This window comes from Colletotrichum godetiae (genome assembly GCF_030913485.1).
Source record: "Colletotrichum godetiae strain CBS 193.32 chromosome Unknown BDP55scaffold_92, whole genome shotgun sequence".
Classification (NCBI taxonomy): Eukaryota; Fungi; Ascomycota; class Sordariomycetes; order Glomerellales; family Glomerellaceae; genus Colletotrichum; species Colletotrichum godetiae.
In genome coordinates, this window is record NW_026851340.1 from 18,209 (window position 1) to 30,657 (window position 12,449).

The window sequence follows — 12,449 nt, forward strand, 5'->3', positions numbered from 1 at the left end:
TTGCGTCAATCCTTTCGACGTCACTAGCCGGTCACTCAATATTGAATTATTAACCATTGCCTTCTCGTGATATATTTATGCGCTTGCTGTGTAAGATTTAAACGCAATATTGTTGTTCTCATTAATTAGACGTGATCTCATAGACGGGATACCCCTGATCATCACTCAAAGTCAACGCGCTAAAGTCACATCTGGAAGAAAAGGAAGAGAAGATAAAACCAAGGGACCAAGAAAGAAGAAAAAAACCTCACCAAACCACCACCATGAGTTCTCAAAGCTCAGTCTTCCAGCTAAGCGGCACATGCAACAACTACGACTGGGGCAAAAAGGGCCGCGACTCCCTCGCCGCGCGCCTCTGCGAAAACACCTCCAACGGCTTCACGATAAAAGATGACAAAGCCTACTCAGAGATGTGGTTCGGCGACTACCCCGATTTTCCCGCCCGCGTTCTCGAGACCGGCGAGCTTCTCAAGGACGTCCTGGACAAGAACAAGGAACAACTCCTCGGCCAAAAAGTCATCACGGAGCTCGACGGCCAGCTGCCCTACCTCCCCAAGATTCTCTCCATCGCAAAAGCGCTTCCCCTACAGATCCACCCAAACAAGTCACTCGCAAGCAAACTCCACGAGCAGGACCCCGAAAACTTCACCGATGCCAACCACAAGCCCGAGATCGCCGTGGCGCTGGGCCCGTTTGAGGTCTTTGCCGGGTTCAAGCCCCTGGACCACATCTCGCCCGTCTTCAACATCCCCGCCCTGCGGGACCTGATCCCCGACGGGACGACCAAGTGGACCGACGAGACATTGCGGGAGGTCACGCGCCGCATCCTGCTCGCCGACGAGGATACCGTCGAAAAGGTATCCGAGGCTCTTGGCGGCACGCCGCGCGAGGAACTGGGCGGCAATGGGTACGTGCTGGACCTGCTGCCACGTCTGCAGGATCAGTACGGTAAAGGCGACAATGGTATCCTGATAGCGCTGCTGTGTATGAACTTCTTGTCACTGGAGGCTGGTGATGCGTTGTATATCCCGGCCGACGGCATCCACGCCTACTTGTCTGGGGATATTGTGGAGTGCATGGCTCGTTCGAACAATGTCCTCAACACCGGCTTCTGTCCACCCGGCGACAGAAACAACATTGATTTGTTCAGCAAGACGTTGACTTTCAAGGCGCATAGCAAGGACGATGTGTTGCTACCTGCGGAGCAGAGTCCTCGGGGCACAAAAGGACGTACTGTCGTGTATCCGCCGCCGTTGAGCGAGTTTGACATGTTGAAGACGGACTTGGATGAGGGGAACAAGACAGAAATTCTGAAGGCGGGTGAAGGACCCTCGGTGGCTATTGTCACTGATGGCGAGGGGGTTCTGGAGGCGGATGGGAAGATATTTGATGTAAAGGCTGGTCACATCTATTTTGTTGCTCCTGGCATTGAGATCAAGTGGGAAAGCAAAGGCAAGATGCAAGTGTTTACGACTGTGGTCTGACCTGGACAGATATCGATAGAGAATAAACGAAATGATTGGCAAATTTAGAAGTATGACCTAATGAGACGATGGTTAGAATATTCTCATCCTATATGATTGGTACATTGATGCAATGGATGCGCAGTGACATCGAGAGAGCCGGTCGAACATGAGCAAAGTGACCTTTCAAATATTTCGAGGCAAGTGACATGAGGCGACGACATGCAATGACTCAAAGAGAATCGTGTATCAAATTAAACTAACATGCTATTGGAGTATCTAAAGTATTCTAATATCATTCAAACACATGGAAATCACACTTCATCTTCCGCACGGCTATGAGCGCACATCCAAGCTGACAATGGCAGCGCATGACCGTGTACTTCAAATCTGCGGTCGATGATCCCTCGTTCTTGCACTCTTGACAGCACTTTCAAGCGCCAGAGGGAGATCGAGATGGAAGAACGGTCTGTTAATAGCACCAACAGCCCCGAGGTGTCGAACCCCTCCCTCCTCGGACCCCAAAATATCCTGCTCCAACGCCGACGACGAAGACTGCTCAGAGTCACTCGCCACGCCCGCCGACTTCGACCTCGTCGTTACAACTTGCTGCTCGCACATCATCGGTGGCCGTCCCGCCAAATCAGCCAGACTGAAAACCGGCTCCCATCCATCCAAGTGTCCCGTCTTCGGACACCCAAATCCAGATACCGACAGCGCGCGCCGCGTCCATCGATTATGCACGCCGGCGAAATGCCACTCCACCGGCTCCGGCGCCGCCCACCTGTCGAGTTGGTTCCGTAGGTCAATCAAGCCCTCCACGGCGCCTGAGTCCATGTTGTTGACGGCGGCGCAGTCAAGGATGACGGCTCGAAGGATCGGCTTCAGCAACGACGGGGCTTCAGTGTCGGTTTCTACTGTCGAGGGCGGGACGGGCTCGTTCCAGGGCCGGTCGCCTGGGTGGTCGTAGTGTGGTGTCGTGGTCTGGCGGGTGGAATGCCTAACGTGCTCGATCAGGCGGTCGACATACTGCGCTTGGTTGAGGTAGTTAAAACCCTCGGTGAAACGGTAGATGAAGACGCCTGGGTATAACTCGTTGACTTGTACAGCGGGATTGGTGCCATCTTTGCGATCTAGTGGGAGGAAGACGTCGTGCGCTGGCGGGAGTCGGGGCGATGGAGGAGCCTTGCCGTGCGAGAGGGTCTGCGAGCTGCTGATGGAGTGGCGGTCCGAGTCTTTTTGATCGGGGGTGGCGCCGGCGTGGTGGTCTGGGTGCTGGTAGACGCGTGCGCGGCCGAGGAAGCGGCCTTTGGAGCGGGCGAGACGGAGGAGAAGGAGGGCTGCGGACAAGGCTACTGTGACGTAGATGCCATCTTCGAGGCTGGTGAAGATGGAGACGAAGACGCCGATGAAGTAGATGAAGACGTCGGGGGGTGACATGAGCCATGACTTGAAGATGTGGTCTGGAGAGGTTATGAGGTTGATCACGGCGTGGATGATGAGAGCTGCCAGACTGGCCATGGGGATGTAGTAGAGTACTGAGGTGAGAGCGTATAAGGCGAGGAGGAGGATCGCTCCGTTGAAGACGCCGGCCATGGGGGTTTTTACACCGGCTTTTGAGAGAATTGCGGTGCCGCCGAAAGAGCCTGTCGAGGAGTATGCGCCAAGAAAGGGCCCGAATAGGTTGGTGCATCCGATTGAGATGAGTTCTTGAGATGGCTGGACGGTATAATTGTTAATGCGGCCAAACGACTTGCCGATAGCAATGTGCTCAATCACAAGGATGATGACTGTGGCCGGTAGATCTGGCAGCAACGCCGAGATCAACTTGGTATTTAACGAAGGCGGGCCAGCGTGGGTAAAGCCTTTTGGCAGTGTTCCGGTTATGCGGAACTTGTGCTCCCCATTCTCCAGCCCGCGGTTCACCAAGAAGCTGATGAGTGTATACAGCAAGATAGTGAAAGTCATGCGCAGCGAGCAGAGCATCTCCCACATGCGCTTCCGCTTCGGCTGGGACCTGGCCATGCGCTCCGTATACCACTTAATGGCAGCTAATAGCACTAGAGCAGTCAGCCCAATGGCGGCGTCGAGCTTGACGCGAGGCAGGCCACGAGCCGTGTTGATGAAGACACGATAAGCAGCCTCTTTGGAGTTGACACCATCAATGCCAAGGAGGGATGGAATCTGGCTGAGCGTGATTGTGATAGCGGCGCCGGTGACAAATGCGGAGATGGCGACATGGGGGATGAACTCGATAATCCAGTCGAGGCGGAGGAGGCCGAAGACGAGTAGGACGGCGCCGGCGAGGAAGGCGAGGGTTTTGGAGATTTCTTCGGGTTGAAATTCGCCTGGGTGTTCTTCGAGGACTTTGGCGCTGACTTTTCCGACGAGGAGGGACACGACGGCGGTTGCCTACGTTATCAAGTCAGTATGAACATGTTATTCGAACGGAAAAAGTTGGGCATCTTACTCCTATCGCAATGTCCTTGGAGGTTCCGAAGATCCAGTAAAGAGCTGCGCCGGTAAATGATGTGTAAAGTCCGTATTCAGGGCTTAGTCGGGCGAGAAGAGCATAAGCCATGGCTTGTGGGATGACTACGAGTCCAAGAGTGATACCTGAGTATCGTCAGTTACAGCCGCGAAGTTATCGTGCAGGCTTAGAAGCCTGGAGGTGCGTACCCGCAATAGCGTCGGAAATGAGCCAGCGAGTGTTGTATCGGAGGATCCAGTTCGTAAAGGGAAAAAGGCTTTTAACGTATCGAGCCGAGCCTTCTTTCGTTGGTACCTGCTCTAATAACCAATCCTTCACTGTGGGATCTTCTTCATAATATGGTTCGTAAGGTGAGATGGCGCCGACAACATGGTCGTGGAGTTCCTGTGTCTGGTGGCGGGTGCTGGCTTCGAGATCGATACCGAGTATCTTTGCGAGAACCGCACCAGCTTTGCTGGCTGCCATATTGGCTACGAATATACCTACTTCGATTTGATGTTAAGGATATTATTGAAAAGTATGGTTGATAGTTTGAAATGTTGTTTCGAAAGACTGGATGTCAAGTCGTTGAAAGCTGCCACTCAGTGTAGAGGAGCAAAGATCGTCACCGTTCAGATGAAAGAGTCGAGCGAAAGACGGTGTACCTAAGTATGACTTGACAGAATACATGGGTTGATTATAAGATAGAGACAACGGCTGTCTCGAGAGGCAAGGACCGACCGCTTTGCAAGAAGCCGCACCGCCAGCCGCCTTGGCGCCCGAGACTTATCGAAGGGTGGACAAGGGGGAAGCTAGCTTGGCAGCAGACCGGGGAAGATTATCCTTACGTTATGGGGCCTTGACACGGCGATCTAGAACAAGTTTACTCGGGTCATCTTTTGACTGAAGTATCCGTACAGGTAGCTTTTTGGGCCAAGCCTAGTCCTTTCCTCGTCCCGGGCACTTCCATGTTGACTAACATGTTACTTACGCGTTGCGAAGCATGAGGAACAAGACTGGAGGGGATGTGTTCTGATGTTTAGCCATCTAACCAGCATCATCAATCTGTCATCACGGCAGTGGCAGAGATTTCGTGGGGAGGGCGGGTCCTATTTCCATGGTGCCGGCGTTGACTAGACCCTCTCGGCGACCAAAGATGATGGCCTGGAGGCTAGTGCCCTAGATGTGGATCACGAACATGAACGGTGGAGCAAGACTTGACTTGTGTCGCCGATGTGGACGATGCGGACGATAACGCGTTGGCACTCCCGCATAGTGTTGGCACCGGTGAGAGATGGTTGTTCTTTCTCGTCACCGGCCGATAGCCGTCCCGGAAGGGGCTGGGTGGCGCGGGTATCGGTCCTCGGCGGGCGGGATCCACGATGGAGAACGGGCGCGGCCCCATTTGTCGGGGATCGATGGAGGTCACGCATCCTTGTCTTTTGATGGTGAGAGTATTAGAGTTGGGCGCTTCACGGCTGTTTTATTCTTCTCTTGGCATTGAGGTCATGCGGCTCTGCCAACTGGAGCACGTCTCGTCGTCAACGACTGGAATGGTCCTCAGTCAGCCATCGTCACATCACGAAGGAGCTGAGTGTTCACTACGACAAGGACATGGGAGCATATCGAATTCTAGATTTTTCAACAAGGTCGTGACGTTCCGATAGAGACAAAGAGATAAGGTTCAGGCCTGCTGCCGGCACTCGGTCAGGTTTCACTGCGGCGGCAAATGGAGTCTACCACAATGGCGTCGGGTGCCGTCAAAGGCGGTACGGTTCTGTTGAAGCACCAGCCACATGATTCGGTTCATTGACGACGGTTCCGCCTTTAGTAATAATCTTTGTTGCGTAGTTGGTGTGGCAGTTTGCGCTATCACCATTTGCCAATTCACGACAATCACCATTCGTTTAGATTCTGCATGAGAATTTCATGACGCATTGCGCTGTTGTGAACTAACACTGAATGTATATGGGCTGTCGTGTGCTGATTGATATGGCGACTTGAACAAGGAAACGATTCCTGTGTATAAGGCAAGACTCTATAATCAACAAATTCTTCGGAAATCGGCAGCTCCATTCCGAGATGAAGACATTTCGCAACACTGGCTCAATGGTCTAGAGGTATGATTCTCGCTTTGGGTTCTGACACCTGTCTACTCTGCGAGAGGCCCCGGGTTCGATCCCCGGTTGAGCCCCATCATTTTGCTTTTTGCAGCCCATAATCAAATCATATTTGCTTGGGTGATGTTGTGGATTTGTATTGTTCGCCAAAGGATGGAGTAAACTTTGGAGTCGTGAGCTGCCCGGTTGGGGTCGGCACGGAGCGTAAGTGGGTCCAAGCACCGGCCTTTGCCCCGGCCAAGTCCGGATACCTTTTTCAGCTTGAGATTCTGCTGGTCTTTGACCTCTTCGCCTTCCCCAAGCCCGGAGTTGGACAGAATTCGCTGTCGGCTGAAGAAAAGCATGTATCGAATAGTCTGTCACCTTCCATAACGCCAGCCTAAGATTGGATCTGCGTGGGAAGTCAGAATCGATACGTGGCCCACGAGCCTTGCACGACATGAGCTAGCTGTCAGCCCCGAGTCTATTCATCCGAGCTAGGGCATCAGTTTCAGGGGGGCGCGTCCGAGCCTTCGGATGGTCTTCACCGAGAACCCTCACCAGCTTGAAGCGCCACTCGGAGAGATCACCAAGAGGCGTCCGTCATCCTTCAACTCAATGGGTGTGTTAGTATGCCGGCGGCAAATAGACCTCGCGATTGACAGCAGTTGCCACCAAGGAAACTGTTGCGAAGGGATCGTTGCCAGCTTTCACGCTCTCTACACACAATCTCCGATTCTATTCGTGTAACAACAAACGCAAATGTCGAAAAGGGGAATTCTTGTCCATTTCCAATGTCATGTCCGTGGGGAAACACACGTTCCTGCCGGCGCGCCTTGGCAGTCCATGTTGCTACAGCAGCCTGCACCTTTTGACCTTAATGGCGAGATGCATACGGAGTAGATGCTCTGTACTTGCATCGGAGCCTACATTCTTTTCGATATGGCTGAGGGTGCGTGCTGGGCTGTGGATGTCTCGAAGACGGTCTCCACGGGGGAAGGGGGGCATCTCCAGATGCCAAGAACACCGGACTCTACGATTTCCGCTATTTTCGATGTTGCCCCTGGATGGCACAGTTGGCACTGACTGACGATAGCCGAAAGTGCAGCTCGCGAATGCATGCACGGCTTCGGGAGCCTCGCAGCTAAACCAATTCTTCGGGTCACCCGATGCGCCGCTTCAATGAACTTGGCGATGCTTGATCTTTCCTCCCCAATGCAACACAAGCAAGAGATCTTGAGACTTCCCGCGGAAAGTGGGGAAGGATGTCATAGTTCCTGCAGGAGTACTGCCTTTTTCCTATACGCGCTGACCGCACACAGTTCATCCGATAAGCGTGGGAAGTGCTATTCTAAGGTTCTAGACTCTCTTCTCACAGCTGGAAGCAGACGACACTCTCGAGTCACGAAGCCTGAGCCATAACCCAGGGAACACATCTAGACTTCCGCTCCTATGTATGTTCGGACAGTCCTGGCAATGGACGACAAGGCGGCAATAGCCTCGATGCCCACGCGACGCCACTCGGGTGTTTTCTTTCCATCATCATGGGACTACGGACACAGGTCAAACCTTGGTCACTGCAATGGCATATATAAGCCACGGTTATCTCGTAACTTATTGATGTTGGATCACCAGGCCAAGCTTCGTCTCTGAAACGATACCCAGCTTCCCTCGCGTCGAAACCCTCCCCCTCACTCTTTTGACAAGATGTTCTTCCGAGCTTCCCACCTTGTGGCGGCGATGGCCCTGTTCGAAGGGTCATCGGCGAAGGACTGGCTTAGTCCTGAGTACAAGTACTTTTACCAGTTTCCTCTGCCGATCCCGCCGGTGAAGCAGCCCAAGATGTAAGAGATATGGCCACCCAGACTTACTCTGATGCTGATGACTACTCAGGTCGATCACGAACCCGGTCACAAACAAGCAGATCGATTACTACGAGGTTGACATCATTCCCTTCAAGCAGCAGGTCTATCCCAACAAGGGACCGGCCTCGCTTGTAGGCTATGATGGCATCTCCCCTGGACCTACTTTCTTGGTTCCCAGGGGACGGGAGACGGTTGTCAGATTCACCAACAAGGCTATTCTGCCGAGTGCGGTGCATCTCCATGGTTCGCCTTCTGTAAGTCTCTGGAGCCCTGTCATAGTTTGCCAGTTGTCTAATGCCATGTCAGAGGGCACCTTGGGACGGGTGGGCGGAGGACCGCATTCTGCCTGGGCAGTACAAGGACTACTACTACCCCAACAGCCAGAGTGGCCGCTTCCTGTGGTATCATGACCACGCGATGGATATTGTAAGCCTTCCCAAACCTTAAATCCGTCCCATCTAGCTTACCATGAATGTCAGACTGCCGTCAACGCATACTTTGGTCAGGCCGGTGCCTACATCATCCAGGATCCCGCAGAGGATGCTCTCGGCCTTCCCACCGGGTACGGTGTTAACGACATCCCCCTCGTCCTGTCGTCAAAGCAGTACAACAACGATGGATCCCTCTTTTCTCCCGCCGGCGAGACGGACAGTCTTTGGGGCGACGTCATTCACGTCAACGGTCAGCCTTGGCCCTTCTTCAAGGTCGAACCCCGCAAGTACCGCCTCCGCTTCCTCAACTCCGCCGTCTCACGATCCTTTATCCTCTACTTCCAGCGCCAAACTGGCGGCGCCAATATTCCTTTCCAAGTCATCGCCTCAGACGCGGGTCTCCTCACGGGTCCCATTACATCATCCACCCTGACCATCTCCATGGCCGAGCGCTGGGAGGTCGTCTTCGATTTCAGCCAATTCGCGGGCCAAAACATCACGCTCCGGAACCAGAACGATGTCGGCAAGGATAAAGACTACGGCTTCACGAACCAGGTAATGCGTTTCGTCGTTAGCAAGCCTGCTGTCGTCGATAACGCCGTCGTCCCCACCAATCTCCGGAACGTCCCCTTCCCGCCATCACAGGGCAATGGTGTCGACCGCAAGTTCCTGTTCCATCGCCAGGGTGGCGGCTGGAAGATCAACGGCGTTGGCTTCAGCGACGTCAAGAACCGCATCCTCGCCAACGTGCCCCGCGGCAAGGTCGAGATCTGGGAGTTTGAGAACGGTGGCGGTGGCTGGACGCATCCCATCCACGTGCACCTTGTCGACTTCCGTATCCTCAGCCGCACCAAGGCGAAGAGACCCGTTCTTCCGTACGAGGCTGCTGGCCTGAAGGACGTGGTCTGGCTCGATGCTGGCGAGGTCGTCCGCGTCGAGGCGCACTATGCCCCATGGGATGGCGTCTACATGTTCCACTGCCACAACCTTATCCACGAGGACCACGAGATGATGGCGGCGTTTAATGTCACGGCCCTGGCCGATTTCGGGTACAACGAAACTTCCTTTGCCGACCCGATGGAAGCTAGATGGAGAGCTGTCCCGGTTAATGCTGCGGCTTTCAGCACTGATGCTATTACGCAGAAAGTCCAGTTCATGGCGGCTCTTCAACCTTACAATAACGTTGATGAGGTCATGACAAGGCTGGATCAGTACTGGTCTACTCGTGGTGGCGTCAAGATGAGACGTGTCAAAAGAGCTGAGCGGCCCGCTATCGAAGGTCCTCGGTAGTGCAGAATCTCGAATTGACTCTTTTAGAGCCTTGTAAGATGTTGTACGATGGTCGTGTGTATCCGGAGAGGTGAGCTGGGAGCGTGGGGAATTGTCTACTTTCACTTGTAAAACTTTTACTACCTGTACTGTACTGTTGACATTCAAATTTGTAATTTATAAATATAGAAATAAAAAGTAAGTAATGGCACACTGACACACTGATACGTCGTCTCAGGCAATCTGTTTGTGGTCGGTCGATAATAAGTGGCTGTAAGGTTTCTGGCCCTCTTCGCACTTAAGGCACTTGAAGAGGAATTGTCACCGGCTAAATTCGAGCCATGGAATCTCAAACTCAAGCTAATAATGGAATTTCGAGATTTCAAAAAAAATCACTATTCGGTTAGTGTGCTCACCGCTCCCTTATCAGCCAATGGCAAGTAGAACGGTAATAATACCCCTCTCGGCCCGGCCCTTTCAGCCACAGCCGCAAGTAAGTCCATGGGTCGGGATGTCAGCCCCCAGTTTAAGGACTTGGAAGCAGGATGGTCATTCGACATCGTTGCTGGAGTTTTCAAGTCCCTATCTAAGTAGTTACGAAAACAGTGAAGTGATGTGTGTTTCAAACCCAACGTCATATTTGACCAAGGTACTTCAGAGAAATGTGAAATATCAGGCACAGGAAGTTCCCTAGTATCCACTCATGTTTCAATTTAAACTAAATCTAATCGTTGCTAAACAGGAAGAATAATAATTGATCTTCAAGTCTCGGCCAGCTCCATGTCCCAGGGACTCGGAGTGATCAACTCCAACACGATTTCTCATGTATCGTTGCCAAAGAAAGCCCATCTCAACCGGCGGCCTTGAATCTGACATTGACTCTCATGTGAGGGGGGATGAGGTTGAAGCAGCCCCTTTAACACTCATGCACCGTTGACCATCGGGATCTCTCACAAAACCACACATTGGAATCGTTGTTCATGTATCCGATGTCGAGCACGCCATTCTCGATAGTTCCTGTGACATAGTAACCGCAAGCGCTTGTAATTGTCGACAAACCAGCAGCAAAGCTAGACACGGTGACGCGGCCTCTACCGGGCCCGTAGCGGTTGCAAAGGAACACGACAACGTTGCCGCGGATCGCGTACCACGCTAGGCCGGGTCCAACGTCGGACTGTCCGCCTGCGCCATTGATCCCGTCCTTGATCTGCTGGACCGCGCCATCACAGTCGATGTTGTTCAAGTGAAAGCCGCAGCCGCACCAAACTGTGGCCGCACGTGCGAAGAGCTCGCTCGGGGCCGAGGCACGGCGGGCCCGGGAGACGCCAGGCTTCTTCACTGCTCGCGCCTCAGGGGCGGCCGAGACGAGGACGGCGACAATGATGGGATTGGGATCTTTGACGTGGACCTCATTGCCTGACTCATCGTAGTAGGCGGCATAGACGCCGTCAGTCGCGCCCTCGGGGACTCTGAAGGCTGCCGAGGCGGCGGCGAGGGTGGCAATGATGTAAAGAGATAGTTGCATTGCGAAAAATTTGGCGTGATGACTTGGATTCGAGCTTTTGATGGGGTAAACTGAATAGTTGAAGTCGGAGGTTGACTAGGTACTGGATGATTGGTGTGTCAAGTGTTCGATCTATAGGTTCTAGTTGTGTGCTTTTATACCCAATTCCACGAACACTTTTGGAATTCTTTTCTCATCACCCCTCAGCTTCAGAACTCTCACCCGCTCTGGGCAATACCTACGTGGAATCGTCCGCGGACCGCGTGATGCCTGTCCTCACTTCGGCCGGGCGATGTTCCCCTCGCTTCTTTGAGACAACGATGCCTTCACTTCAGCCGGGCGAGATACGCCGCACGATGATCGCAGAGTTGAGCTGCTAACTTTGCCTATGAAGAAGACAGCGAAGACTCATACTATTCGCTATATACTGCATCACCCTAGCCGCAGGGAGGCCTAGAACTAGTGAATATCGACAGAACAAGAAGTCGCAAATCATGATTACAACGATGATTGGTTCATTAGTCCGTGAAACGCTGCAACTTCGTATTGATGCATCAAAGGTTTGCAGGGAAGAACCGCATTGGGCCACAACAGTATAAATTGCCGAGGGGCGAGCGCTACTCAGCTCAAATGCAACGTAAGAAATTGGGAGGGCCAACTGTCTCGTAAAGTAGGTCAGATCACATGACGCGTAAAGGTTCCATTCTCTGAGCATCTTTCTCAAATATGCAAAGAATGAAAAGCTCCATTGGTTGAGACCGTCCTTGCGGCATTTTGATATGTTCTGCGTCGCATGATAGCTGAATGTCTCAGTTTACATTGGGACTTTGGTCTTTACCCCTCAACACACGTGTATGCAATGTCAGCGGCGCGGCGTAAGGAACTTTGGTCGAGATTTTTGAGAAAGACCATCAAAATCTACAACAGATTGAACCGGAAAAGCTAGATTTGTAGCGAGGGCGACGATGCACTCGCGAGATACTGTATCGGAGGCGAAGTTTGTTTGATGAGAGGTTTCGATTCTTGGAATGGAAGTGACTGCATGAGCACTTTCACAGTGACCATACGCCATCAGCTCAGCCCTGGCCGCTTCACGATGAAGAAAAGAGCGGAAATCAAAAGTGATGGAACTCAGACTCCCATCGACCATGCAGAGATGAGGGGCAATATAGGCCTTGGTATTCCAACACAGTATTATGGTTTGTGGAACTTTTACTACTTGCTTATGCAATACTTTCAATAATCAGATTTGTGAACAGAAACTTCAAGTATGAGTTTATTGGCAGGTCGCAGCATTGATTGCTTCTAAAGCCCTTGACTGGTAATGTCTCCGTCGGTAGGAGAGAAT

General features: G+C 52.7%; 4 protein-coding genes and 1 non-coding gene across 5 annotated transcripts; 3 read left to right on the top strand and 2 right to left on the bottom strand.

The window, feature by feature from the left end:
* Positions 1 to 43: 43 nt before the first annotated feature.
* BDP55DRAFT_685647 (phosphomannose isomerase type I) lies at positions 44 to 1,583 on the top strand. Its single transcript, XM_060576464.1, has one exon. It carries the CDS (start codon positions 264 to 266, stop codon positions 1,482 to 1,484), a length of 1,221 nt encoding a protein of 406 aa, XP_060422209.1. The 5' UTR covers positions 44 to 263; the 3' UTR covers positions 1,485 to 1,583.
* Positions 1,584 to 1,695: 112 nt separating this feature from the next.
* On the bottom strand, positions 1,696 to 4,641 carry BDP55DRAFT_595808 (sulfate permease). Its single transcript, XM_060570984.1, has 3 exons — positions 4,143 to 4,641; positions 3,934 to 4,079; positions 1,696 to 3,875 (listed from the first exon to the last, which is right to left on the bottom strand). Exons 1-3 carry the CDS (start codon positions 4,417 to 4,419, stop codon positions 1,848 to 1,850), a joined length of 2,451 nt encoding a protein of 816 aa, XP_060422210.1. The 5' UTR covers positions 4,420 to 4,641; the 3' UTR covers positions 1,696 to 1,847.
* A 1,395-nt stretch (positions 4,642 to 6,036) lies between these two features.
* BDP55DRAFT_t324 lies at positions 6,037 to 6,127 on the top strand. Its single transcript has one exon. It is a non-coding gene; the product is annotated as a tRNA-Pro (tRNA).
* Positions 6,128 to 7,739: 1,612 nt separating this feature from the next.
* BDP55DRAFT_567158 (multicopper oxidase) lies at positions 7,740 to 9,618 on the top strand (the record flags this gene model as incomplete). The annotated part of the gene is made up of 4 exons (XM_060570568.1): positions 7,740 to 7,876; positions 7,926 to 8,151; positions 8,204 to 8,323; positions 8,377 to 9,618. 4 exons carry the CDS (start codon positions 7,740 to 7,742, stop codon positions 9,616 to 9,618), a joined length of 1,725 nt encoding a protein of 574 aa, XP_060422211.1.
* A 680-nt stretch (positions 9,619 to 10,298) lies between these two features.
* BDP55DRAFT_773959 (uncharacterized protein) lies at positions 10,299 to 11,222 on the bottom strand. Its single transcript, XM_060581193.1, has one exon. It carries the CDS (start codon positions 11,120 to 11,122, stop codon positions 10,514 to 10,516), a length of 609 nt encoding a protein of 202 aa, XP_060422212.1. The 5' UTR covers positions 11,123 to 11,222; the 3' UTR covers positions 10,299 to 10,513.
* Between the last annotated feature and the right edge of the window lie 1,227 nt (positions 11,223 to 12,449).